Here is a 26,745-nt window from a genome sequence, read left to right as displayed (position 1 = left end):
TGGGGGGGTTAAAGTCTCGAGAAATGTAGAGGGATGGACTAAGCAGCAAGCAATTTGTTCACCAACTGATTTAATGGCCAAAATGACATGTTTCATCTCTCTATATATATGTATTTATATATACTTATTTATTATAATCGAGTCTATTAAAGCTGCTCGTTTTGGTAGAATATTCGTCGGTATAGGTCACCAACAAAAAAATCAACACCTAATCGGAGATGGTGATTTGTGAGAGTTGGAGTTTATGGTCTGCAGTTGAATAACCACCCACACAGCTTGTCGCCTCGAGCTGCCCTGTCCTATACAGAACGCTCGTCACATCCAGCACACAGACTCTTCCATTTCATACAAATAAAGAACCCTGGTCACATTCAATACAGAAGCCACAACCAAATCCGATAAGATAACTTTAACCCCACCCCCCTATCCAATACAGAACCCTCTACGCTTTGTGAAGACTTGAACGGTTATGCGTGTTTGTGTAATGTTAATTTTGGCTGATATTGTTGCCGACCAATCCGAAACGGGAGCCCTCAAATCTCACCAACCCTCGTCAAATCCCATGCAGAAGAACCCTCACCTCGTCACTTGGGCCTAACACAAGAGATCTGCGCTGACTTGTGGCGACGGCTTCTCGGACGTCACGTCTGGTTAAAAGACCGTGAGATATGTACACACTGTTGTGCTGCCTTGCCATCGACAACCAACGCAGTCAACTAAACAACCGAGCTTTGGCCAATTGAGTCATCAGTCGCAGCGGATGTACGCTTGCCATGGAGGTACACGCTACCGCCTTGTGGGGCAGTCCGGCGAACGTATACAACTCACCGAAATGCTTCAAGGTGACCAGGTGAGATGCTACATATTGCACATATATATAAGCGCACGCACACACACACACGTAGTTTTAAAAGTGGCTGGGAGTTGACATCGGCCCGTTGCTGCCGGGATCCCCCGAAAACCGCAAAGACCAATTGCACGTCGCTCCCGTCAGGTTTGGAGCAGAGTCTGTAACTGGGCCCCGGCGTTTCGCGCCCACTTTAAAAGGGCGCGAGAGGGCGAGCGGCATCGGACCCGCGAGGAAAAGGAATGTTAAGAACATTCGCCGGCCGGTTTGCGAGAGCCCGACGGTACAGCGAATAGGGCCGAGCGATCAGCCGGGGGGGGGGGGGGGGGTTTCGAAACGACGACCCACGGGGGCTGCGCGGGTGCCCGGCTGAAGACGCGAGTGGCGCTAGGGGGTACTCCCAGGGGGGAGGGCCGCCTCAATACCGGAAGGAAAACAAATCGGGGCGAGCGATCTGGAGCCCGTGTTGTTGTTTCGAGCGATCCCGGGGGATGCGGCGTGCGTCCAGGGGCCTAGGGGGGGTGCGAGCGGCAAGATCACGGAGAAACGAGGACGTCGCCGAAGCCGGGCGGCGAAACGGGACAGCGGGCGACCCGGGTGGCGAACTTGGGTCCCGCGGGACGTGGCGGAGCGACTTCGTTGCACGCGGACGAGAGCTGTGAAAAACTCAAACGACGGCCCGCACTTTCAGAGACGAATCGCCACGCGCAGCTATGTGTGGGGGTGAGACGACTCCACCTCCCATCCGGCCAATGGGGTCGCGCGCGCGCGTGTTGTAAACACGCAAGAGTGGACACTCAAAAACTATTGAGAACGGAGCGACGCGGACAACCGCATTGCGTCGAGCGACGACACCGCCGCGCAAACCTCGCGCCGTTAACTCGCAGCCGTAACGGTCGTACACGCGCACGCGCCTTGCTGTGGCGAGGATACGAGCCGTACACGTTTGTGCGCGTGTGCGTTTGAGGAGAGCGTGCATGATGACGTGAGCTGTGACTGGGGCGCAGGCCGAGGTACCAATGCACATCCGATTAGCGCGGCTGGCTATGTACGGTGCGAAAGAAGTTCAACACACACACACATACGATGCGGTGTTGGCGTGCGGGAGTGTCGGAGAGATGCGCACCCAGTAAACTAATTACGCGCGTGGGAGTGGGTTCTGTTGCTGCCAAGGATGTACGTGGGCACGCGACAGCCACTGCACCACCCAGTGTGTCAGCAGCTACGCTACCGCTCCCCACGCATGACAGAAAGATCCCCCCCCCCTCCCACCTATAGCCTTTAAAGTGCTGCTAGCGAGCACCTGATAATGCCCGGCATGGCACACCAAGGTGAGTGGACCAGCAGCATGCCCGACAGCCTTCGTCTTCCTACGGGCAATGTTTATACACCACAGCTGCTCCTCATTTGAGTCTGAAACGACCTGGGGAAGGCCCAGGGCCGGTTCAGATAAATGTCACCGATGTTGGCTCTCAGCGGGAATCTAACCTGGGTGGCCGCGTTCGTAGCGCAACAACCACTGTGCCACCGCTCCCCATAAATTAAAAACACAAGTAGATACATACGCACAGTCACGCAACTACCCCTATTACCCCACCCCTGGGTGTGCCTATGGCTGGGACAGCGTATGGGGGGGGGGGAGTGGTGAATGGGTGATTGGGATGGGTGAGTGGGGTGGGTGAGTGGGGTGGGAGTGAGTGGGGTGGGTGAGTGAGTCGGGTGGGAGTGAGAGGAGTGGCTGAGAGTGGTGGGTGAGTGGGGTGCGGGTGAGTGGGGTGCGGGTGAGTGGGGTGGGAATGAGTGGGGTGGGTGGGTGAGTGGGGTGGGAGTAAGTGGGGTGGGTGAGTGGGGTGGGTGAGTGGGGTGGGTGAGTGGGGTGGGAGTAAGTGGGGTGGGTGAGTGGGGTGGGTGAGTGGGATGGGTGGGCGATCGTCACGCTCGTTCCCGCGCCGTGCCTCCCATCTCACGATTCCTGCAACCTGTGGCAACAACAACAACAGTAGAAATGACGAGAGTGATTATTATTACTATGGTAATAGTAATAATTGTGATCACGAGTCACAATCGATGTTTCTGGGTTGGGCTACGTGACGCACGGGGCTCTGCCACATTACGGCGCTACGGAATTTGCCGTTATTATTATTGTTGTCCTAAATACATTCCTGCGGAGGGAGCTGGTAGGAACGTTGGGTTGCTCGGTCAATGGCCAGGGTCAACGGCGGCGTGGTGTATTCCGCAAATATGCCCGACTGTGAGGGCGGGCACAAGCCGGCGTGAGTAGGTTAAACGTTGAGTTTTATAAGGGCACCACGGGGTGACCAGCCCCTCCCCACCCAGCCCCACCCCTCCCCACCCAGCCCCTCCCCACCCAGCCCCTCCCTGCACGACAGACACAATAATCCCATGTGGGCTGGTGTAACCAGGAGGTTCCTACCAGTATAATGATTAATGAGCTGACCAATTGTGCATGTGTTTAGTCCCTCCACCACCCGAAACAGTCAAATAAATTTAACTTTGGCGTGTAGAAGCATTCATAGCGCTAATTATTACTGTTGCGGCTTGCTCCGCTGGGCAAGTCGCTCGACAATTCTGACAACCAGATTCATCGATCAATTCCACCACCCCCCGCCTCCAGCACCTCACGCCGTGGTGTTTCGTGGGAGTCGTTTGACCATACTTCACCACACCACTAATTTTTATTTCACAAGGTAAGGTCCACTGAGCTACGTAGCTCTTTTTCAGAAACGACCTGGCCACAAATGATAGCCTCAGCTAAGTCGCTTAACATGTGGGCATTCATAGCAGCAGCCAAACGCTCTGAATGCACGTTGTTTCTAAATGTGGAGGGAGAAAACCGGAGGTTGCAGAGAAAAAAATCCATGCAACCACAGGGAGAACAAACTCCAAACAAACAGGCGTCAGGGTCAGGATCAAACTCCACGACCTCCCGCATACCAGGCGAGGGAATTAACATCCCTCCACCGGCAGAGCTGGGAGGCTACCCAGGATCGGTTCAGACGCCACTCGCCGCTGCCAACATTGGCCGCAGCTGAGAGTCGCATCGCTCGGGTGGCTGCGTTCGTAGCACAGCCCGTGAACATGCCACCGCTCCACTGATATGTATCGTTGTATCTCACTTCTATGCTTCCGCATCTGTGCTCCCCTCCTGACTGCAACAACCCAAGCGGACCGGGCATGGGGAAGGGCTCCTCATCCAGCAGTGGATTGACAACAAAAGAACCCCTCTGTACAAAGCGCATTGAGAGTTGAAGCAACACTCATTGTTGTTAGGTGTTAACATACGCACCCTCCGTCCTCCTCCATTAGGCACAGGAACTTGCTGACGCGGAGGTGTGGCTCAGTCTGCAAGGGTACACAGAGGGAGACACAGAGAGAGACACAGAGAGACAAAGACACAGAGGGAGACACAGAGAGACAAAGACACGAGGCCGGAGCAATGTCAATATCAATGGGGCGGTGACGCGGCACGGCGGAAGTGCGTTCGCCGATTGTTGATTCGCGTTTAGAATGTGCCAGGCCGCCCTGGTTAACACCGGAGTGTGTTATATTAACCAAACATCTCTTGGTAAGTTTTTCAAGAGAGCAGAGAGGAGACATGAGCCCCAAAGGGAATTAGCATCTACAACTGCAGAACATGAAGAACCGGTGGCATCTACATCTGCAGAACGTGAAGAACCGGTGGCATCTACATCTGCAGAACATGAAGAAGTCGTGGCATCTACATCTGCAGAACATGAAGAACCGGTGGCATCTACATCTGCAGAACGTGAAGAACCGGTGGCATCTACATCTGCAGAACATGAAGAACTCGTGGCATCTACATCTGCAGAACATGAAGAACCGGTGGCATCTACATCTGCAGAACGTGAAGAACCGGTGGCATCTACATCTGCAGAACGTGAAGAACTAGTGGCATCTACATCTGCAGAACATGAAGAACCGGTGGCATCTACATCTGCAGAACGTGAAGAACTAGTGGCATCTACATCTGCAGAACATGAAGAACCGGTGGCATCTACATCTGCAGAACGTGAAGAACTAGTGGCATCTACATCTGCAGAACATGAAGAACTAGTGGCATCTATATCTGCAGAACATGAAGAACTAGTGGCATCTACATCTGCAGAACGTGAAGAACCGGTGGCATCTACATCTGCAGAACGTGAAGAACCGGTGGCATCTACATCTGCAGAACGTGAAGAACTAGTGGCATCTACATCTGCAGAACATGAAGAACCGGTGGCATCTACATCTGCAGAACGTGAAGAACTAGTGGCATCTACATCTGCAGAACATGAAGAACCAGTGGCATCTACATCTGCAGAACGTGAAGAACTAGTGGCATCTACATCTGCAGAACATGAAGAACCGGTGGCATCTACATCTGCAGAACATGAAGAACTCGTGGCATCTACATCTGCAGAACATGAAGAACCAGTGCCATCTACATCTGCAGAACATGAAGAACCAGTGGCATTCTACATCTGCAGAACATGAAGAACTAGCGGCATCTACATCTGCAGAACATGAAGAACTAGCGACATCTACATCTGCAGAACATGAAGAACTCGTGGCATCTACATCTGCAGAACATGAAGAACTAGCGGCATCTACATCTGCAGAACATGAAGAACCAGTGCCATCTACATCTGCAGAACATAAAGAACCAGCGGCATCTACATCTGCAGAACATGAAGAACTAGCGGCATCTACATCTGCAGAACATGAAGAACCAGTGCCATCTACATCTGCAGAACATGAAGAACTAGCGGCATCTACATCTGCAGAACATAAAGAACCAGTGCCATCTACATCTGCAGAACATGAAGAACTAGCGGCATCTACATCTGCAGAACATGAAGAACCAGTGCCATCTACATCTGCAGAACATAAAGAACCAGCGGCATCTACATCTGCAGAACATGAAGATCCGGTGGCATCTACATCTGCAGAACATGAAGAACCGGTGGTATCTACATGTACAGCAGATTATACAACTTTTAAATCCGTTGTGTTTAGTGCACACGCCGTACCACAGGTTTGGTTTCGACGGGAGTCAAGTTGGACTTATGAACAAATCGACTTGTGAACAGACCTCTGGAACGTAACTCGTTTGTAAGTAGAGGAGTCCCTGTACTACGCGCCGTCTGCTTCACAGTGGACGTTAATTGAAAAGAGCAGGTGATTGCGTGCCACCGTAACTACTCAATTGGGTGCCTACGACAAAGCTGACCATGACGAAAACACGGAAATGACAATGGCAATGCGGCGGAAATGCTGCCAGAGTAGAGGTGATGATGATAACAAGGGGGGGGGGGGGGTCGGGGGTCACACGAACCTGCATGGCCATCTCGATGAGCGTGAGAAGCTTCTTGATGCCGATCCACACCTTCTTGCCCTTCACGTACTGAGAGATCTTGGCCCTCTCCTTGTCCTCAAAGCTGCTCAGTTGCTGCAGAAATTGGGTGGTGGCGGGGTGGGGGTGGTGGGGGCAGGGTGGTGCAGTGGTGACATTTGTGCCTCAAAGCAAGAAAAGCATGTGTTTAATTCCCGACTTGGGCAACCTCTGTTTGTGGAGTTTGCACGTCTCTCTCTTTCTCCCCCCGTGGTCGCGTGGATTTTTCTCTGGGTCCTCCGGTTTCTCCCCTCCACATTTAGAATCGACGTGCGTTGTACATTATTCGGCTGCTATAAATTTCCACGCGTTAAGCCACCTCGTTGAGCTATCACTTGTGATAGCCAGGTCGCTTCTGAAAAAGGACTACAAAGCCCAGTGGGGGCCTCACCTGGTAAAACAAAAAAATTGTTTCAAGTTATAGTCCCATAGTCTGCAGGGCTATGCAATCCTGTGGTGTCCTTACTTCGAGCGCGTCCATCAGCTGCTCGCCCTTGGAGATGTTGGAGACGTGGATGGTGGTGCTGAAGGCGTCCAGCATCTCCATCTCCTGCAGCACCTCCCTGCGGCTCGACGTGCCGATGATGAGAAGCTTCCGGCCCTGCCGCAGCAATGCACGGACACCAACAAAGACAAAGATCCCCCCCCCCAACGTAATAGCCTTCACGGACTGTTGGGGCAAGTGCTGCTCGCGGAGGAGACTTTTGAAAGCCGGGACTGTGGCACACGAGCGTAGTGGTGGGGTGGGGTCAGGACCAGACCCAGCTCCCTTCGTCTCCCCCAGCGGCGATGTTGACATGTTTACACGTCACACCAGGTACACATTTGAGGCCGAGTCGACCTAGGGGAGGCCCAGGACCGATCTCGATATTCGACACTGTTAGCCATGAGCGAGAATCGAACAACTACGCCTCCACTCCACTCAATACCTGCAGACAACGAGACACTCATGCAAGACACTCACACAAAGACAAAGGTTACCTGTGTAGCCTTAAACAGTGTTGTCAGCGAGTACTTATGAGGACAGGCACGGCACACACGGGGGTGATGAGGCCGGCACCACGTCTCGCCGAATTTGCACCCCCTCCCGCCAACGCTGATGCTTAAGCCACCGCACCACACCAGGTACCCAATTGAAGCTGGGATCGGTTCAGCCATTCACCGCTGACGTTGGCTGGGAATCGAACCTGGGTTTTGCCACCTTCGTAGCAAAGTGCGCTCGCCCCACTTTAGACACCGCTCCGCAGACGCTCGTTAGCGCGCGTGCACACACGTGGGACTGTGGGTGCGAATACAAAACCAAAGTCTTCGTGGCTAAGTTTTTACACACGGACACGCGCCCAATATTCCACACGCACACAAGGCCCACAACACGCAAACCCACGGAGGTGCACGCAACCAAGCGAAGGGTGATGGGAACACCCGCTCGCGGCTGCACCTCGCACCTGACATCGGCAAGGGCGATCGACGGATCATCCCTGCCCGAAGCTCGGACACTTTCTCGACGAATCTCTGCAGCAAACGCCAGAGTTGGGGCGCGTCTACAAGATCCGGATGTGCGACCGGGCGGTCGATTCGCTGCTCTCATCCTGCCCGGCAAGCAGCGCGATGCCGCTGGGAGGTCCGGCAGGAGACGCAGGGTTAATTTTAACCAAGCTTTCAATTCGGGGTTATTTATTTATTTCCCCCCAGCTATTCGCTTTAATTTTTTTTTACTCCTTTTCCCAATGTCCCCCCCCCCCCCGTCCTGCTCCCCCCCCCCCCTCCCCCGAGTGTTCGGTCCGCGGCGCCACGAGCACAATGCCGAGCGCGGCCGAGAAATGTCCCTCGTATTTTCCAACCCCGGAGTTTAATTGATACGAAGTTTGACCCCGTCCCTAATCTGATTAAAAATAAGAGTCTTATGCGCCGCCTTTGTCTCCGGGAAGTGACCCCACCTCCCACGCAGACGCGCCCGAGCGGTCACGCTCACGCTCTTCCCAACGTCCGCACGGGGGCCGCAGCGACGACGGACAGCCAGACATCGCCGCCGCAGCGCCGCCGTTACGGGGACCAATGGAGGAGGCTCCCAGACCCGCGGTGCCCAGCGCACGGAGCCCCCCGCGGCGCACAGCATCCAGAGAACCCCGCGTCGTGCGAGCTATGGTAGCGCCACCGAGTAGCCCCCCCGCCCCCCCCCCCCATCGTTGTGCAAGAGCGCAGAAGGGTGGTCAACACATCTACGCCACTTTATAAGGAACGAAACAGGTGGACTTCTCCACAAATCTGGCTGTCGCCTGATGAAGCTGGTTGTAATTACTGGCGAAACGTCGGACTCTCCAACACACCGGTGTGCTGTACTAGTGACGAATTAACCACGTTATGTTTACGTGACAACCCTTACTAGTTGGCTGTGTTGGGTGGTGGCGGGTTTAACGACACATTTATATATTTACGCGATCTAACCCAAAAACCTCTATTATGGATAGCCCAATGGGGTAGCTCCACGGAGTAGCCCCACTGAGTGACCCTACTGGGTGACCCTTCCAGGTAGCCCAACGCGGTAGCCCCACCAGGTAGCTGTGAAGCTGAGCGAGCCAAGCGAGAGTGACGTCGTTCTGTGGGAACGCAAAGCAAATGTTGTGGGGTGGGGGGGGGGAGACCCGGAGAACGGTCGGGACACGATGGGTTCACCGAAGATTTAGTTAAAACGCTCCGGCTACTGCCGCTGTGCATTGCAGTCAGCCGCTGTGCGTTACGCGCCGCTTTATTTTAAACGAAAAGCAGCGCTGATGTTTTGGGGATTTTCTAGCGAAGTAGCCGTGAAGTTTTTGAGCACCGCTGCAGTTAAAAAAAGTTACATGCCGCTGCCGTTTAAAATTAACGGTGGCTTTGGGGGAAGAAAAAAAAAACCTTGCTTCGTCACATTTAACACCACTGAAACGTTGTAAACAATACAAAAACACAAATGGTTTCCGTTTTGCAAACGCAGACGCGATTAAAGAATAAACGTTTGGCGGTTCCAGCAGCGACATATTTTGGTGCGCGACAAAAACACAAACCTAACCACGCCGCCGCCGAATAACGCTGAGCTACGCGTCCTCGTTTTCCGACAGGCTGCGGGAAAAACAAGCTTCTAAGCAGTGGACAAAACCCAAGCGCTGTGTTTGGAGTGTGCGTGCGCGAGCGCATGGATGGCGTCTAACTGAGCAGCGGGTCTGAGCAGCTGTGGGATACCCGCAGTGGTGGCTGAAAGGGCCCACAGAGAGGCCTGGCCCAGGCCACCGCTGGGTTCTCGCACTTCCACAGCTCCGGCACACACCGCCACCACCGCCACCAACGCCACCACACCGCACGCACCGCACGCTCCGCACACCCCGTCTGTGTCCTGATCCATCGCGCGCACCGTGCCCGCAGGACGTTTGCTACGACCGCCCGCCCGCCCTCTCGGGCGAGAGGGGGGCTCTCTCCCCGCACCAGCCTGGGACCGGCGAAATATTTTCGCAGGAAAAATTTCATATTTGCTGCCAAGAAAAGAGAAGGAGTTACGGGGGCACTTGGCAGTGTCTAGAGTTTTCCCATTGTGCCAAAATCACAACAGGAGCATTGAAGAGTGAAAACTAATTCCGGCTTTGCATAAATCCCCCAGCGCTGGTAAAATGGTGCTTAGCACAGCAGGTACTGCGGCTCATTCAGCCGCTATTTAAAGAAATTTATTGGATATGGTGTCAATCACCAACCACACCGGCTGAAAGCAGCGGCCATCTATTCCCCCCCCACCCCCCCCCACTTTTTTGGCGTTTATGCACCCGTCGGATTACGTTGGGAAATTTTTCAAAAAAAATAAAACGTCACTCTTACAACGATGACAACAGAAAGAAGAAGAAGCAGCGGCGTGGAATGCCCAGACCGATACGCCGTCATTGCAGTGTTGGGCTTAACCGCGTTTTCGGTCTGGGCGGTGGAATTCCCACAGCGGCAAGACTTGCGCCAATTCTTTATGAACGTTATTGCGACCGTCAACCAGCGCACGACGCCCGCAGCAGCAACGGGCCCACCGCGTGACTGCATTTTAACTCGCAGGTAAAAAAACGATAACGGTGATAATGGGCCATTGTCGTTCGTCAGTTCACTGCTGGATGAACACCTCCCGATGCCGTGTTGGTCGTGGGAGTTATGTTGACCATACTTCCCCCTCTACCAAGCCCGACACTGGTTCAGTGATTGGGCTGGTAGAGGGGGGGGGCGCACAGTGCGGGGGGGCCAGGAGCGGTTCAGATATCAAGGGCGACTGACGTTAGTCGTGGTCGGGTATCGAACTCAGGTCACTGGGTTCATGGCGTAGGAGTACAGTCACCAACGATTCCCCCACTGCTTCTCCTGATTAGAAAGCGACTTGGAATGAAATTATTCGAAGCTGGACTCCCCAAGCCACAGTAATGCAAGACGCGGGTAAAGAAAGTAAAGGATAAGCGGAAGCAAAGACTGCGGTCGTGAATGTCAGGTGCCCACTTACAACAGGAAAAATAACTCTCGACACAGATTAGGGCGCTGAAACGTCACATTTGGTCAACTTTGAACACGGGACGGTTAGCTCAGGGGTGGAATAGAAGCTGGATTGTTCAGAGAAATATCGATTCTAAGGAGACAGCTGTAACTCCTCTGGGTTGAATGTATGTTGAACGACTTTTGAAACGTATGTACCCAACCGTGCTAATCGGAGGTGCGGGGGAAGGACAATCCAAAAAGAATGAATGACCAACGGGGAAGAAGTACACGGAGCAAATTGAACTTGACATCAGGTGATATTATTTTACTTTTTGTATTGTTTGCTGTTGTAACTTGCTGACCCGCCCCATACCGGACAACTGTGAAAAAGAACTTCACATACTCTTAGTTCTTTCGGTAAAGTCACGTAGGTAAAAAATGAAAAAAAAAAAAACATTTTATTTTTTTATTAATTTCATTTTTTACCTACGTAACTTTACCGAAAGAACTAAGAGTATGGATCCTTGCAGTCACGAAAGCTTCAAATCAAGAACTTCACAGCTCATCGGATTCCTCCTCCAGTCTAAATAAAGATTCTAATTCCGATTCTGAAACTTGATGATACGGCGACAGAGAGAGGGAGGCTGACGTTACCGGGACAAAGCGACGAGATGGGTGTCGTGCACGTTGACTGGCGGCGGGAGAAGGGGCCACGTCCAGAGGGGGGGAGACGGAGCAATCGAGTAGATGGCAGAGGTCGCAAACGGGTTTTGATTCCTTACCCGTACCCGGCTGCACCAGGGTCGCAAATGGGTACCCGTACCCGGCCGGGTACGGGTACCCGTTCCCTACCCGTACCCTACCCGAAATGAGTGACAAACGGCTACTCACCAGTGACTCACGGCCTACCCGTACCCGACCGCACCAGGGTCGCAAACGGCTACCCGTACCCGTACCCGGCCGGGTACGGGTAGCCGGGTATCGGGTAGTGTACGGGTATCGGGTACCCGGTTGCGACCTCTGGTAGATGGACAACACGGGAGCTAGACGGATTGCTGCGTGACGCGACCACGGGGATGGGCAGTGGGCTTGGAGAGGCCCTCGTCCAGGGGTGCAGCGGCCATGGCTGATGACGATGATGATGTCGCCCGCCCCGCCAGCTAGGAGCAGGCCTACCAAAACCCCTCCTTCCTTAACACGCGCGCCTGGTCTGTTGTCACTAGAATTATGCCACCATTTTTAATAATCGCATTCACCATCTGAAAACAACGATCGTCTTATGTACAATTTTATAATCGCTGTCAAGCGCCTCTAAGATACCATGCTCTGCTGGTGGGACTCACAGAAGACAACGTTCAAGGTTGTTGCTGCTTAAACCAAAGTGGTGGCTGTAATCATTGTTCCAGTGGGCAAATGAGGCTGATGGACTCAACTTATATTTTATTTGTAAGTGGTGAAAGGGACTCCTTCCCGTCTGCGTTCATTATATTGGTCATAAATGCATTTCAAGACAAGTTCAAGGATGATGATCTTGAAACTAAAAACTGTCAGCATACATTTTACGCGACAACAAATGGTGCCACAAATGTTTTTTTTCTTCCTGTAATTGTGATGGAAATATTAAATCATCATCATCATCCGCCATGGTTAATATAATGTTGGATAAGCCACTGCCACCTCTCACGATGAGAAATATTTAAAACATTTGATTGAATTGACAATCAAAATCATCAGCCAACCAACCGGTCGCCAAAACACCACCACCACAACAACGACACTCAAAGAGTTCCGAGACGACCGACAACTACCGGGCAGCCGAGGCCGCAAGGCCAGGTGTCACCGCCCGATAGCGAGCGCCGCACCGGCGGGCGCACGGTTCCCGGGCGGTGCGCCGCCGCCGCCGCCGCCGCCGCCCTCGGTCGCGCCGGGGGCCCCGCCAATGGAAACGGAGCAATAAAACCCCACGACAAGCGGAGCAGAAAAGCCGCCGGCCTCTTTGTTGCGCACAATGAGCCGTGCGCTCGCGGGAATTATTGGGCAATAAATAACAGCGTTTTGTCCGGAGACGGCAGGAAAGGAAGGGCCGAGAGGACGCCGCGTACGCGCCGGCGGTGCCGAGGAGGAGCGGATGCTCGGCCCGCTCTAATTGGCTGTCGCCGTGCGGACGGCCGGTGCAATTAGGGGTGGCCACACACACACGCGAGCGCGCGCGCACGAGCGCGCCGCACAGAGATGAAGTGTGAGCGTCGCACGGGTCGTCTCTGCTCCTGCTGTAGCCCCCCACCCGACCCCCCCCCACTTCTCCTTGAACCCTCACGATGGCCCCCCCCCCCCCAACCCACCCCCCCACAAACCTCCATCTCTGACTCCCCCTTCTCGGCTTTCACCCAATCCGGGAAGGTTCCCTCGCAGATCCGAAATGGCCCCCGCGCGTCGAAACGTGGCACCATTTGCTCCAAGAAACAACGCAACGTAACGTCCCGATGCTGAAAGATTACGCGGCAAATTACTCAATTGCGTTCGCGCGCAGCAGAAGCATCAACATCGGCCCCCGTACGGTGGAACGACAGCAGGCTGCATCCGTGAGACACAGCGGTGGCGGTGCCCTCCTTCGCGATCGCCAGCGCTGCGATGACAGATCTGGTTATTTTGCTCCGACTCGCTCCCCCATCCCCTGAAAAATCACCTGCGGAATTCCTCAACTGGGATCAGACTACAGCAGCAGCAGTAGCAGCAGCAACATCGCCCACAAAATGAGAAATTTGGCACGACCCTCTTGAAGAAGAGACTCGGCGAGGCTTTGCTGGGTAAACAAGCGTGGCAGCAATAACGAACGTGGGTTTGATGTGTTTTGCGGTGTGAGCATAGATGCCTTGTCGGCGTGTGTGTGACGACATCAGATGTCAGGCTACGTTGTAATTCCGTATTCCCCGCATTATAAGACGCTCCGTAAACAAACTCCAAATCTTTGCCTGGTGTCTAATACAACTATTCTACAAAATCTGGTCACACACACCTAGCGGATTATAAGCCCCACCTAAAACTTTTGCGATATAATACGGCAAATCTTCTATAAGCTTTTGCAATGGATGGCACATGTGCGTTATAATATCGTGACTGACAGCATGTGTGTTATCGTAGACCGTGTGTCTGACACCACGTGCGTTGTAAGCGCTACGGGCTGTGATTGACAGTGTGTGCGGCAATTATAAGAATTACATTTATAAGAATTACAGATTTTGTCACTGATAGCACGCGCATCACAGGTTGTGCATAATCCCGAGAATAAGCCATCGCTGAAGAACTGTGAAGTGTACCCAACTTCACAGAGCATGTCAAAGTGTCCATCTGGCCGTATGTAATCTACTGGGATTAGAGTCAACGGTGTCGTAGAACTGGGCCTATGGGTTGTTAAGTTAGAGAGGACAATTACTTTTTGCCGAAAGCACTTACCAAGTGTCCCAGTGCTTCTCAGCAACACTGTGGTTTTAAGAACACAGGGAAACGCTGCAATTTATCCATGCCGACGCTTTACACTCGTCCCTCCGTTTGATGTTTTACCAAACGTGTTGACAACAGGTGTAAAGTTGCTACTTCTGTAAACGTACGCATACAAGGTCGGGTGAATAAACAACAAAAAACGATGACAAATCAACAATGCTTTCCGTTACCGTCACTCGAAGCGCTTTTGGAAAACTGACCTTGACAATGGAAAGCCACATCCCAGTGGGGCTAATGAAGAAAGTAATCAATCAGCGACTATCGGCTGTTGCGGCAAGCGGATGAGGAACGCGGACGTGATTGGAGAATACATGCAGGTTTGAGACATCGTCTTGACCGTTGAAAACTTCTGTCGCGCCGTACGTAGCCAACCGTGCTAATCGGAGGTGCCGAGTGACGACATCAGCTCCGGTGTGCCGGATGAATCTCGAGTCGACCGCGAGAGATGGCAATGGGTTGAGGAGGCCTTCGCTAAAGCGTGCTAAACCAGCATCGCATCTATTTTTATGAAAGCCCAGCATTCCGTTTGTCCGTCAAATAAATTATAAGAGCCTTTCAGAAGGCCTGAATCGAAAAGTTACAGAAAGTGGACCCTTCCCCTCAGATTTGGGGGTAAAATGTTGATCCCACAGGTTTCCAAAAATTGTCCCCAAACCCCCCAAAAAACCCATTATCTTGTCGGCACACCCTACATACAAGTCAGATTTATCTGCACACATTTGGGGGGGGGGGGGAAGAAGAGGACATCGGTGGGGGTGACGAGCGAGGCGCAAAGCGCTGAGAAGCCCTCCGCAGAAGCCAAGATAAGGTGGCTGCAGGCCGCCGAAATTCTAGCAACTAAAAGTATGAACCAGACTCAACCTTGCTCGGGAGGGTGCGTCGGAGCGGGGATTAATTCCAGTTCGGCAACCTGAAAACTATCTCCGCACCCGGCTCACTTCACAAGGTATCCAAGTACACCTCTGGCGATGGCTGTGGCTGCTGCTGCTAGTCACGCGCCACCTACTCCAGGCCACTGGCCACCCGGACGAGATTTTTTGAGAAATTAAGCCCTACGGTGGTCGTAGAGAATAGCGGAGAGTAGAGTGCAGCGAAGAGCAAGGGGAAGGGTAGGGGGGCACAGGAGGAGGGAGGGGGGTGGCTGGTGTCGGTCACAGTGGATCGCAGAGTGGGCAACAGCAGGGGGGCAGCGGGGGGGGGGGGGGGGGGGGGACAGGGGCAGCGAGCGTGAGCGCGAGCGAGCGAGCCACCAGCTCGGGCGGCACCGCGGTACGTCGTCACGACCGCCACGTCGCCGCCACCTTTTTCATTTTTCCCAGCGCTGCGGGCGTGGGGGGATCGGGGGGGGGGGGGGGCCAGGCCGAGGCAGCCAGCTGAACATTTACATAATCCGGCCGCCGCCGCCACACAAACGGCACACAAGCAAGCAGGGAAGTGACGCCCGGCAGGAGATGGGATCGCCGGCGCGCCGGAATGCCGCGCACAACAAAAAACCCCTCACAGCCCCCCGGCGCATTCACTCGCACGGTGCCTTTATTTTACCGCACAGGGGTGGCGCGCGGAGACACCTAAATGAGGCCTGCCCCTTTCACTCCGCAGCGGCGAGCTGAGAACCGACCGTGCGTGCGTGCCCGCCGAGCTGTCAAGGCCGAGAACGTTTTCAGTCGTCTGCCCCCACCCCCCCTGCCCCCGGAGGACTATGCGCGCAAAAAAACATTGGGCGCCACGGCGATTTGTTTTGCTTTAGTACGCGACACGCGGAACGGCCGGGCAGAGTGCAAGCGGCGGCCAGAGTTAGCGGTCAGCACGAGGCTTGAGCGCTCCGCGCAGTCGAGGAAGTCTGGCGAGCCAGGCGCGCGGACGTGGTCGGGGAGACCCTTCGAGCAAGAAGACCTCCCCGACGCCCCCCCCCAACGAATGGCTAAATGACGGCGATGTTTTTTTTTTACTTTACACGGACGGGCGGGGGGGGGGGGGTGTGGAAGAAAAATTAGCGCGGCAAAAGCGTGCCAAGCGAAGCTGGCGCAACGTCTCTGCCGCGGTGCTCTGCCAACTTCAACCCCCGCGCTCCACCACCTCTCTCTCCGCCAAACAGCATCCCAATGTCGACAAAGAGATTTGTCACCCCGCGCGATCCCCACAACGCTGTACTCACGTTGGGCGGAGTTTTCTTGAGAAGGACGAGCAGCGCCTGCAGCACCAGGTTGGAGAAGCGAGGGCCGATGGGAACGTAGTCTGCCAACGACAGCGAGCCCCGCCCCCCCCCACACTCGGTGTAAGCTACGCTGTTAGCGAGCGCCTATTAAGGTCGGCCAGACCCACGAGCGGGTGGTGTGGCGAGAACCACGCCCGGCCGCCTGTGCCTCTCCAAAAGGGCCTCAGGACTGGTTCAGATATTCACTACCGACGTTAGCCGTGACCGGGAATTGAACTCCGGTTTCCGGGCTAGTAGGGCAGCGCATGCGTGTGAACACACGCGCACCTCCGCGTGTGTACAAACACAAGCACGCACGCACGCACAAAGTTATCGCCTCCCCAGATACGCAGGGCGAACCTGGGCGCCGTGAAAACAGAATTCCGCCATGGGTTTGAAGGCAGCTATGGGGAAGAGCGGCAGGCAGGGCACAATTCTTTATCTGCGGAGTTTGCGAGGTCGAGCCTTCCTGATGATACTCTTAGTTTTTTCGGTAAAGTCACCATGTAGGTAAAAAATGAAATTAAAATTAATAAAAATAAAATAATAATAAATCACGACGTTTCGGAGGCAACACAAGTCTCCGTCAACAGGTGGGACCGTCACAGCCAGATTTGCAGCAAATCTGGCTGTGACGGTCCCACATGATGTATTTAGCTGTGATGGTCCCACCTGATGACGGAGACTTGTGTTGCCTCCGAAACGTCGTGATTTTTTATTATTCATTATTATTATTTTATTTTTATTAATTTTATTTCATTTTTTACCTACATGACTTTACCGAAAAAACTAAGAGTATGAATCCTTGCAGTCACGAAAGCTTAAAATCTAGAACTTCCTGATGATACCAATTCAAGGTGAAACAACTGCAAAAGCTCCTGCCCACATAGCAATAAGGCTGCACCTTGCCGCTGAAGCCACTGAAGCTGAAATCAGTCGAATTATTTAAATGTTTAATAAACAAGTGGAAACATGAATCTTGTACAGGGCTCATTGGCCAATGAATTTGAAGATAATTTCAGTTGTAGTTTTAATGCCACATACGCTGCCGATGCAACATGTACTGGCGACAGGTGGCATTGTTACAGAGAAGAAGGTGGTGCTGCTACTGGTGGTTGGTGCTGGTGATAGTGGTAGCGGTACAAGTTATTTTGGCGGTGCTGCTGCTGCTGGTGATTGTGATTCCGTGGCTCGTGGTGCTGGTGATAGTGGTGGGGCTGCTAGTGGTGCTGGTTAAAGTGGTAACAATGGTGCTGCTGCTGATGGTGGTGATAAGTGGTGGTGCTGGTGATAGTGGTGCTGGTGACAGTGGTAACAATGGTGCCGTTGATAATGTTGGTGGTGCCTGCTGCGATGGTGATGCTGCTGCTGATCGTGGCAGTGGTGCTGGTGGCAAAGTTGATGCTGCTGCTGCTGCTGGTGGTGGTGGGTGCTGCTGCCACTGCCGCTGGTGCGGACGGTGGCGGTGAAGGTGGCGGCTGCAGCCCTTACCCAGAAGCCTCTCGATGTCGTCCACCACTACGCAGCTCAGCTGCGACTTGTACGCGTCGTCAAAAGTCTGCCGGCCGCGCAAGACAATGGCAGTTTTATTTACAGTGACAATCACGCTTTAAAATGGGCACGAGAGAGAGAGAGAGAAAAAAAACCCAAAACAAAACACAAAGGAGAAGATGGGGGAAAAAACGGAAAGACACGAAGCAGGTAATCTCTTGAGAAAATGACTACGAGCCACTAATAACTCGTTTCAGCGGAATAATCTGTCTCAAAATGAGTGGCGTAATGAGTCTTGGCTCAGACCCGGCGCTTTGTGGCCAAACGCACGACCCTGGGTGCTCGCGCTCTACAAAATTACCGATGCTATCTCGCGCTGCCTCGCCATTATTAATAGTTATCTCTAACCTGGGCCAGCAAAACAAGCGTCCCGTCGCACGACGCGTGGCCCGCTGGGTGGGTGACGTGGGGGGGCCGGGAGTGGGGGGCGAGGGGGGGGCCGCGGGTGAGTGGCGACGCAATTTAATTTTGAAAAGCGGCCACCTCATGCGAGCGTTTCCCTGCCCTCACGTAGTTTATGGGAGAGTGGCAGTGATTGATAAACGCTTTGCAGTGGCAAGGCGAGCGATCGGGTGGGCGAGTGAGCGAGTCGGTGGGTGGGTGTATAATCGGGAGCCTGGGTGAGTGCATGAGTGGGTGAGTATATAGACACATGATTGGATGACTGCATGAATGACTGAATTTTATGAACAGTAGGTCCACAACTAAAAGGAGTTGGTGGATGTGTGAATGGATAACTGATCGAGTACATGCATGTGGACGGGTGGGTGAGCAGGTGAGCGGGTAGGTTGATAACTGAGAAAGTTTGGTGGATGCATGAGTGAGCGGGTGGATAGGCGAGCGTGTGGTTGATTGCAGGAGTGGGTGAGCGTCTACGCACTCCTGTATATACGAGCGAGTTGCACGAGTGATGGCACCGGTGAAGAGGTAAGCGCATGCACAGTTGTGTTGCACGGCGGAGTGTGTAGACAAGAGGGCGAGCGAGTGAGCGAGTTGGTGGGCCAGATAGCGGGTGGGTGAGTGCATACATGAGCGAAGAATTGGTCAAAAGCTGAGCAAGCGAGCAGGTGAGACTGAAACACGTTTGACAGTGGGTGAGTGAGTGGGTGATGGAGTGAATATGTAAGTGCATAAATGGGTGAGTAGGTTACTTAGCAATTGAGTGGGTGGGTAAGTGCACGGCCCAGTGCGTGAGTTAGTAAATATTTATGTAAGTGGGTGGATGAGTGAGTGAGTGATAAGGTGAGTGTGTTGATGAGAGAGATGGTGAGCCGGTGCATTAGCGAGTGAATTGGTGATCAGTGAGCGAGCAAAGTGGGCAAGTAGGCATAATAACGAGTGGGTGAACAAGCGTGTGAGTGACGAGGCAGGCATGTGATTCAGCAAGAGGAATAGTGAGCCCGTGAGTGGGTGCGGGCATAAAAGGGGCAAGTGAGCGGTTACATAAAACATTAAGTGGTTGTGTATGTGGGAGGGTGGTGTGTGTGGGCGACTGAGTAGACATGTACACAAATGGGTGTGCTGGCGAGTGAGCGGGTGGATAAGTGGCTGAGTGGGTGGGTGAGTGGGTGAGCAGTTTGGCAAGTGAAATGGCGAGTGGTGTACGATTAAGCGGGTGACCTGAGTGGCTGACAAGTAGGTGAATGGGTAGGCGTCTGTACGAACGGGTGTCATTGCGAGTGGGCGGCTAAGTGGGCGAGCGAGTGGGGGTTGACAAGTCAAAGGGTGAGCAGACGCGCGAGTGGTCGACAAGGTCAGCGAACGGGCGGGTGGACGAGCGACCGAGGGATCGAGCAGCGTGTGATGAATCGAGATCGTGCGATCGATCCACCTTCTTGATGGCCTGGCACTTGGCGGTCTCCGAGAAGCCGATCATCTTGTCCGGGGAGCACAGCTTGATGAAGGGGAAGTTGGACTTCTCGGCAATTCGCGCCGCCAGCGCCGTCTTGCCGCTGTTGGGCGGGCCTGCCAGACGCATGCACACACGGGAATACCACCACGTCCGTTAATGACCGCCGACACCACAGCTGTCGCGACGGGCTGGGCCGCGCGACGCGCATGATCGACCGACCGACCGACCGATCGAGGGGACGCACCGCAGTGAGCAACCGCGACAACGGATGTCGAGCGCGCGATGCGTGCTCAACACCGCCGTGACCGGGTCACCCGGAATGCGGCCAATCACGTCGGATCTCAAGACGCCAAGAGGCGGCGAGAGGCTGGACGGCGCCGGAACGGGCGACCGCCGGGCATGATTGAGGCTGCCATAGGCTGCTGCGGGGCTGCGGCGTGGGCGGCAGATGGCAGCGCAGCAAAAAAAATAAAAATCTATCATTGTTGCGCCGAACTTCCACGCCTCCGGGTATACGCTCCGTAACCTACGGCAACCGGCACTGACCGGCGTAGGGAAATACGGTCAAATAACGCGCTGGACCCACAAGGCGTGGGGGGGGACCCTCATCCAGCAGTGGAGTGACGCAGGGCTGCACGTTTAAAGACGTAAATTACGGACACGCGGAGGCACGTGTTATGCAGACACGCACACGTTTGCACATACAGTGCACACATATCCGCCTTTAATAAATTATCTCGTAAGCCTCCAAAAGTCGGTATGTCTGCCTCGCTGAGAAACCACAAATCTTCCTTACGGCCAAGTTGGTCGAAACATAATGAGATAGAATAACCAAAAAAACCCGAGCAATGCAGGGAACACAATCAACCACCTTCAGTCAACTTCCGCAGAACGGGTGGTCCCCCCTCCCTCCTCCTTGTCATGTCGGTGACCCAAGTCACGCTTGCAAACGACACTCCTCTTTGCTAGCCTCTTGAGCCCTCACCTGGGTTGAACGTAACGAACTTGAACTTCAACCAACTGCTGTCCATTCCCCTCCTCGCGCCCCTTGCACGGCAGCCTTTTCGATCCCTCCCACGAAAAAAAAAAAACCCCCACAATGCAACCCTGGTCGCGTTGTTGAATCAGACGGGGATAACTCAAGGGATCACGGTTAACCCTCTTCGCAGGAGTGACCTAGGGCATCAGTCTGCCAGTCCCAATCGAGTAACTCGTTTCCCTCCACCAATTTTAAACAATTTGGACCACAACGCAGGAGCACAACGGCCGACTCTTTTGCGAACGACATCAAGGGGGCAGGGATCTGAAACGGCCGCTGCGCGAAGCAGACATCGTGTATTATACGGCGAGTACACGCCTGCAGAAATTCACCAAAGTGGCCTGCCGGATTCGAACTGTGCCGAACGCACTACCCGCTGGGCCACGTCACCACTCAAGTCCAAACGTGACATGTACCAGTATGTTAATAATGCACTGGTATGTAATACGTGCGCCGGTACGCAACACGTCCACCGACCGGGCTTAGAGAGGACACGCGCATACCCCGTGCGTACGCAGAAACGCCGACACTGTACAACGGATACTCGATACCTGAATCGCTACGAAGATACCGGCAGTGACATGCACGATAAAGATCGCTTCATTAAATTATTTGTTTACGATCAATGGGCGGCTTTGTCTATATCGCCACGTTTCAAAACCGTTCTTCGCGTTTTCTGCCGGAGGTGGTGGTGGCGGCGGTAGAGGCCAGCACGAACCCACACGCCCCACGCGCCACCTTTGTCTCCGCCAACTGGCGATGTTCGCGACCACATCGTGGCCATACCAGGTATATATTTCATACCGAGGCGAGCTATAGCTGAAGCCCAGGAGAGGATCGTAGCGAATTCGGATCGCCGGACGTCGCAGGAGCAGCGAGTGGCTACGCCATCGCTTCTCGTGCACACGTTTTCGCCACGCGTTGCGGTACATTTTGAAAGCTCACGTTTATTTGTGCAACGGGTAAATGTTGGACGTTGAGATGCTGACGTGCATATATGTATGGGGAGCGGTAGTGTAGCCGTTTAGCGTGCTGCGCTATTAATCTGGCCACCCGGGCTCGATTTCCGTTCATGGTCAAGACCGGTGACGATTATCTGAACCGGTCTTCGGCATCCCCGAGATCGACTCAGCCTCAAATGAATATCTGGTGCGGTGTGTAAGCATCGCCACTGGGGGGACAAAGGTGGTCGGGCGTGGTGCTGGTCAACCACCCCCCCTTGTGTGCAGTGCCGGCCTTCATAGGTGCTCACTAATAGCACTTGCCCCAACAGTCTGTTAAGGCGATACGGGGGATCTTTGTGTGTTTGTCTTTTATGTGTATGTACAAGCCAGTAACCAGATGCTTATCGCTGCGTTTACAGTGATACATTATATAGGTATAAGTGTGTGCGTCCGTCTGCCAACTTGTCCCTTGTCCGTTTATATGTCCATCAGTCTATCCGTCCATTTGTTTGCCTGCCCACCCATCCATCCGTCCGTCCATCCGTCTATCTGCCCACCCATGTGTCTGTCCGTCTGTCGGCGTGCAAACCCATCGGCAGACGCGCACACATGCGCACAGACGCACACACGCACGCACGTGCATGCACACGCTGAGAGTTTCAGTCGTCAGTCGGCAGCGAGACGTGAAACCGCGTGTCATCTCGCGACGGCGCGCGTCGTCACCGCGCCACCCGTCCTGCCTGCCGCCCGCCTGACTGACCGCCCGCCCGCCCACGCACCTACCCACCCACCCACCCGTCCCGCTCCGGATCGCCGGCAGTGTGGCCGCCGCGTCAGCAGGGGGGCGCGCGTTTGCGCCAGGCTCGGCGCAGGGCGGATTTTCGCGTGGGAAACGCAAAAGGGGAGAGCGTCCAGAATACAACGGCATCGCAAGATGCTTTACGGGAGAGGGAACAACAAGTTTTGTGGAATTGTGAATGAAAAGGGGTCAGGGAGCCGATGACAAAAGATGAGGATATGTTACGGGGCAGTACGAACGTCTCGCCAAGCAACTAGATGTCGAACTCATGCGCGTTCCCTCTTTTGGCCGCCTCCTTCGTCGTTAAGTCTAGACCACCGGCCATCATCGCTTCTAGCGACGCGTCCTGCCCAAGCAAACTTTAATTATCCCACAAACTTGCGTGCGCCCGTTACGTCGCGTTAACCCAGCGCGACGACTTCATACGAACGATCTATAAAAAGCGAGCGCAATTCGCGTAAATCACCGTTGCCAGTTTGCTCGCTCCATCGCTAACCGACCCCCGGGGTGGTTTTTGGGTGGGGGTTTTCGGAGGCGGGAGGAGGTGGGGGAGGGTGTCGTGTCGTGGGCGGCGAGGGGTGGAGGAAGCAGGTTGATGCCCAGGTGCATCGTTTTACACGCACGGCCCGTGTTTCGCAAGTTCCCAGTCTGTCCGTCCCGTCCGTCCGTCCGTGCAATCGTTCATCCGCAGGCGACGCAGGTCGGATAATTAGCGCTTCGTTCAAGAGCGCGCGCGCGAGGGAACGCACACGCGAGCGAGCGAACGCCAGTCGCCGTGCGACCGCGCACCAAGCGGAGGGGCCTGGGAGCGCAGGCAAGGGCCATCAAGAGCTTCATTGTGGCCACTATCTTCACCATCAATCTACAATCTGTCAGGGCCAGCGTGCTTTGTCAGCCCTGTCACAGCAAGTAACAATTAGTTTTAATTAAATTCTATCCCGTGCTGCGGCAATAAGCGATGCGACGTATTGATAGCATCGCCGCTGTGTTGGACTTATTACGGGACGGCCGCCGCACGTGTATATATATTTTTCTTAAACAAACTGGGATTGTGACAGCCGAACGGTTGACGTCACTGCAGTCACATTTTTTCCGACGCTCTAAGTGCACTTAAGCGGTCATAAAATGAAACGCTACTGTACAGCACGACAAAGTGTGGATGTGTATACACGCAGCGTGCAAATGCACACGTATCTCAACACGCTGCACAGGAATGGTGGGCATAGTTATTCTGTAGAGGCTGTCTGGCATAGGTCTCTACGCAAAACTATGGGTCTCTACGTGAGACTATGGGTCTCTACGAGAGTGTGTGGGCCTCTACGCCAGACTATGGGTCTCTACCTGAGACTGTGGGCCTCTATGCGAGACTATGGGTCTCTACCTGAGTCTATGGGTCTCTACGTGAGTCTATGGGTCTCTGTGGTGTGTGACCTGCGACGCAGTAGTCGAGTGGCGAAACCGGGGATCGCAGCGACTCGGGTGCGGCGAGCAGCCCCTGGCGCCAGTGAGCACGCTCGACATACCCACGAACAGCCCTCTTAGCTAGCGGTGTAATGTGAGCGATGAGTGTCTAACGCCAGCATGCTTGAAAGCCGTACCCACGAACAGCCCTCTTAGCTAGTGGTGCAAGGTGAGCAATGAGTGTCTAACGCCAGCACGCGTGAAAGCCGTACCCACAAACAGCCCTCTTAGCTAGTGGTGTAAGGTGAGCGATGAGTGTCTGGGGCCAGCACGTGTGAAAGCCGTACCCACGAACAGCCCTCTTAGCTAGCGGTGTAATGTGAGCGATGAGTGTCTAACGCCAGCACGTGTGAAAGCCGTACCCACGAACAGCCCTCTTAGCTAGTAGTGTAAGGTAAGCGATGAGTGTCTAACGCCAGCACGCGTGAAAGCCGTACCCACGAACAGCCCTCTTAGCTAGCGGTGTAAGGTAAGCGATGAGTGTCTAACGCCAGCACGCGTGAAAGCCGTACCCACGAACAGCCCTCTTAGCTAGCGGTGTAAGGTGAGCGATGAGTGTCTAACGCCAGCACGCGTGAAAGCCGTACCCACGAACAGCCCTCTTAGCTAGCGGTGTAATGTGAGCGATGAGTGTCTAATGCCAGCACGCGTGAAAGCCGTACCCACGAACAGCCCTCTTAGCTAGCGGTGTAAGGTGAGCGATGAGTGTCTAATGCCAGCACGCGTGAAAGCCGTACCCACGAACAGCCCTCTTAGCTAGCGGTGTAATGTGAGCGATGAGTGTCTAACGCCAGCACGCGTGAAAGCCGTACCCACGAACAGCCCTCTTAGCTAGCGGTATAATGTGAGCGATGAGTGTCTAACGCCAGCACGCGTGAAAGCCGTACCCACGAACAGCCCTCTTAGCTAGCGGTGTAATGTGAGCGATGAGTGTCTAACGCCAGCACGCCTGAAAGCCGTACCCACGAACAGCCCTCCTAGCTAGCGGTGTAATGTGAGCGATGAGTGTCTAACGCCAGCACGCGTGAAAGCCGTACCCACGAACAGCCCTCTTAGCTAGCGGTGTAATGTGAGCGATGAGTGTCTGGGGCCAGCACGCGTGAAAGCCGTACCCATGAACAGCCCTCTTAGCTAGCGGTGTAAGGTGAGCGATGAGTGTCTAACGCCAGCACGCGTGAAAGCCGTACCCACGAACAGCCCTCCTAGCTAGCGGTGTAATGTGAGCGATGAGTGTCTAACGCCAGCACGCGTGAAAGCCGTACCCACGAAAGCCCTCCTAGCTAGCGGTGTAATGTGAGCGATGAGTGTCTGGGGCCAGCACGCGTGAAAGCCGTACCCACGAACAGCCCTCTTAGCTAGTGGTGTAAGGTGAGCGATGAGTGTCTGGGGCCAGCACGCGTGAAAGCCGTACCCACGAACAGCCCTCCTAGCTAGCGGTGTAATGTGAGCGATGAGTGTCTAACGCCAGCACGCGTGAAAGCCGTACCCACGAACAGCCCTCTTAGCTAGCGGTGTAATGTGAGCGATGAGTGTCTAACGCCAGCACGCGTGAAAGCCGTACCCACGAACAGCCCTCCTAGCTAGCGGTGTAATGTGAGCGATGAGTGTCTGGCGCGAGCGGGAGCCGTACCTGCGAGCAGCACGCTGACGAGCGGCGTGCGCTCGCTCATCTTGGCCTGCTGCACGAGCAGGTCCCCGTCCTCGAGCACGCGGTGCACCGGCTCGCCCCAGTTCACGATTCCATTCATGATGTAGCCCTGGTAGTCCTCCGTGTTGGTGCCGAACGCCTGTGACGGGCACGCGAGCAGGTGTGAGTTGCGCCCGGTGAGTAAACGATAAAAACAGCTCTGATCTTGGAACAGAATGATGGAATGAACAGGTTTTACATTCGTGTATTCATTGAGCCAACTGGTTTTCCAGACTTGTATTTAGCCAGCAGGTCGAAACTGCTCCACAGTCCGTTTGTTTGACATGTACTTCGCCACGCTGGTCAGGGCGGGTCGGTGGAGAGTAGGGACGGCTGGTTCAGATATCGCTCGCCACTGATGTTTTGCCACGGCCAGAAATCGAACCCGGGTCACCCGGTTTCATAGCATAATGTGCGAACCACCGTGTCACCCTTCTGTTGTATTAAAACATATATATTATTGTTCTGTATTTTTTATTATTTGTTGTTCTGTACGCTAACAATGTGAAATCTCTGATAAGGTATTCCATGGGTCTCTCTTGCACAGGAGCCTGTGGCTGAATGTTACCGACTCGCGTCACCAAATACAACTGAAACTTACAGGATGGACCAGCATTGCACCCCGATACGATACACCGAGAATAACGTGGAAATATATTCCACCTTGCAGCGAAATGCTATCATTAAGGCCCACCAGACTTAACGTACGTTTCGCGTGATCTTATTTTGTAGAAAATAAATACTCCGTGGCAGACGTATTCCAAATATATATTTTTTTAAAAATGACTTCCTATGTCAGGCAGATATACTTCTGTGCATTTCAACTCAAAGCTGTCATCTTGACATTCCTGTAGTGACGTTGACTTTCCCCACTACAACGGATATCACACCTTGGTTACCGGTCAGGGCCCGTTGTGGGTCTGTAACCTCAAAGCTCGCTGTGGACCAATTTATTTCGCAGCGTGTGTCGGTCGAGGCACAAGATGA

The 26,745-nt window shown here is 54.1% G+C and overlaps 1 protein-coding gene across 1 annotated transcript in view; it reads right to left on the bottom strand.

Annotated features, from left to right (window-relative positions):
- Positions 1 to 2,674: 2,674 nt before the first annotated feature.
- Positions 2,675 to 26,745, bottom strand: part of NSF (N-ethylmaleimide sensitive factor, vesicle fusing ATPase) — a 45,895-nt gene continuing 21,824 nt past the window's right edge. Inside the window, exons 14-21 of the mRNA XM_078866039.1 lie at positions 25,702 to 25,858; positions 19,808 to 19,941; positions 17,917 to 17,983; positions 16,387 to 16,466; positions 6,730 to 6,864; positions 6,207 to 6,320; positions 4,155 to 4,210; positions 2,675 to 2,826 (exon numbers count right to left, since the gene is read on the bottom strand). Coding sequence (XP_078722165.1) covers positions 2,811 to 2,826; positions 4,155 to 4,210; positions 6,207 to 6,320; positions 6,730 to 6,864; positions 16,387 to 16,466; positions 17,917 to 17,983; positions 19,808 to 19,941; positions 25,702 to 25,858 — 759 coding nt within the window. The 3' untranslated portion in view covers positions 2,675 to 2,810. The remainder of the gene's footprint in view (positions 2,827 to 4,154; positions 4,211 to 6,206; positions 6,321 to 6,729; positions 6,865 to 16,386; positions 16,467 to 17,916; positions 17,984 to 19,807; positions 19,942 to 25,701; positions 25,859 to 26,745) is intronic.

Source organism: Lampetra fluviatilis, chromosome 21 (assembly GCF_964198595.1).
Source record: "Lampetra fluviatilis chromosome 21, kcLamFluv1.1, whole genome shotgun sequence".
Lineage (NCBI taxonomy): Eukaryota > Metazoa > Chordata > Hyperoartia > Petromyzontiformes > Petromyzontidae > Lampetra > Lampetra fluviatilis.
Note: the sequence above shows the minus strand (reverse complement) of the source record. Positions and strands in the feature narration are given on the sequence as shown.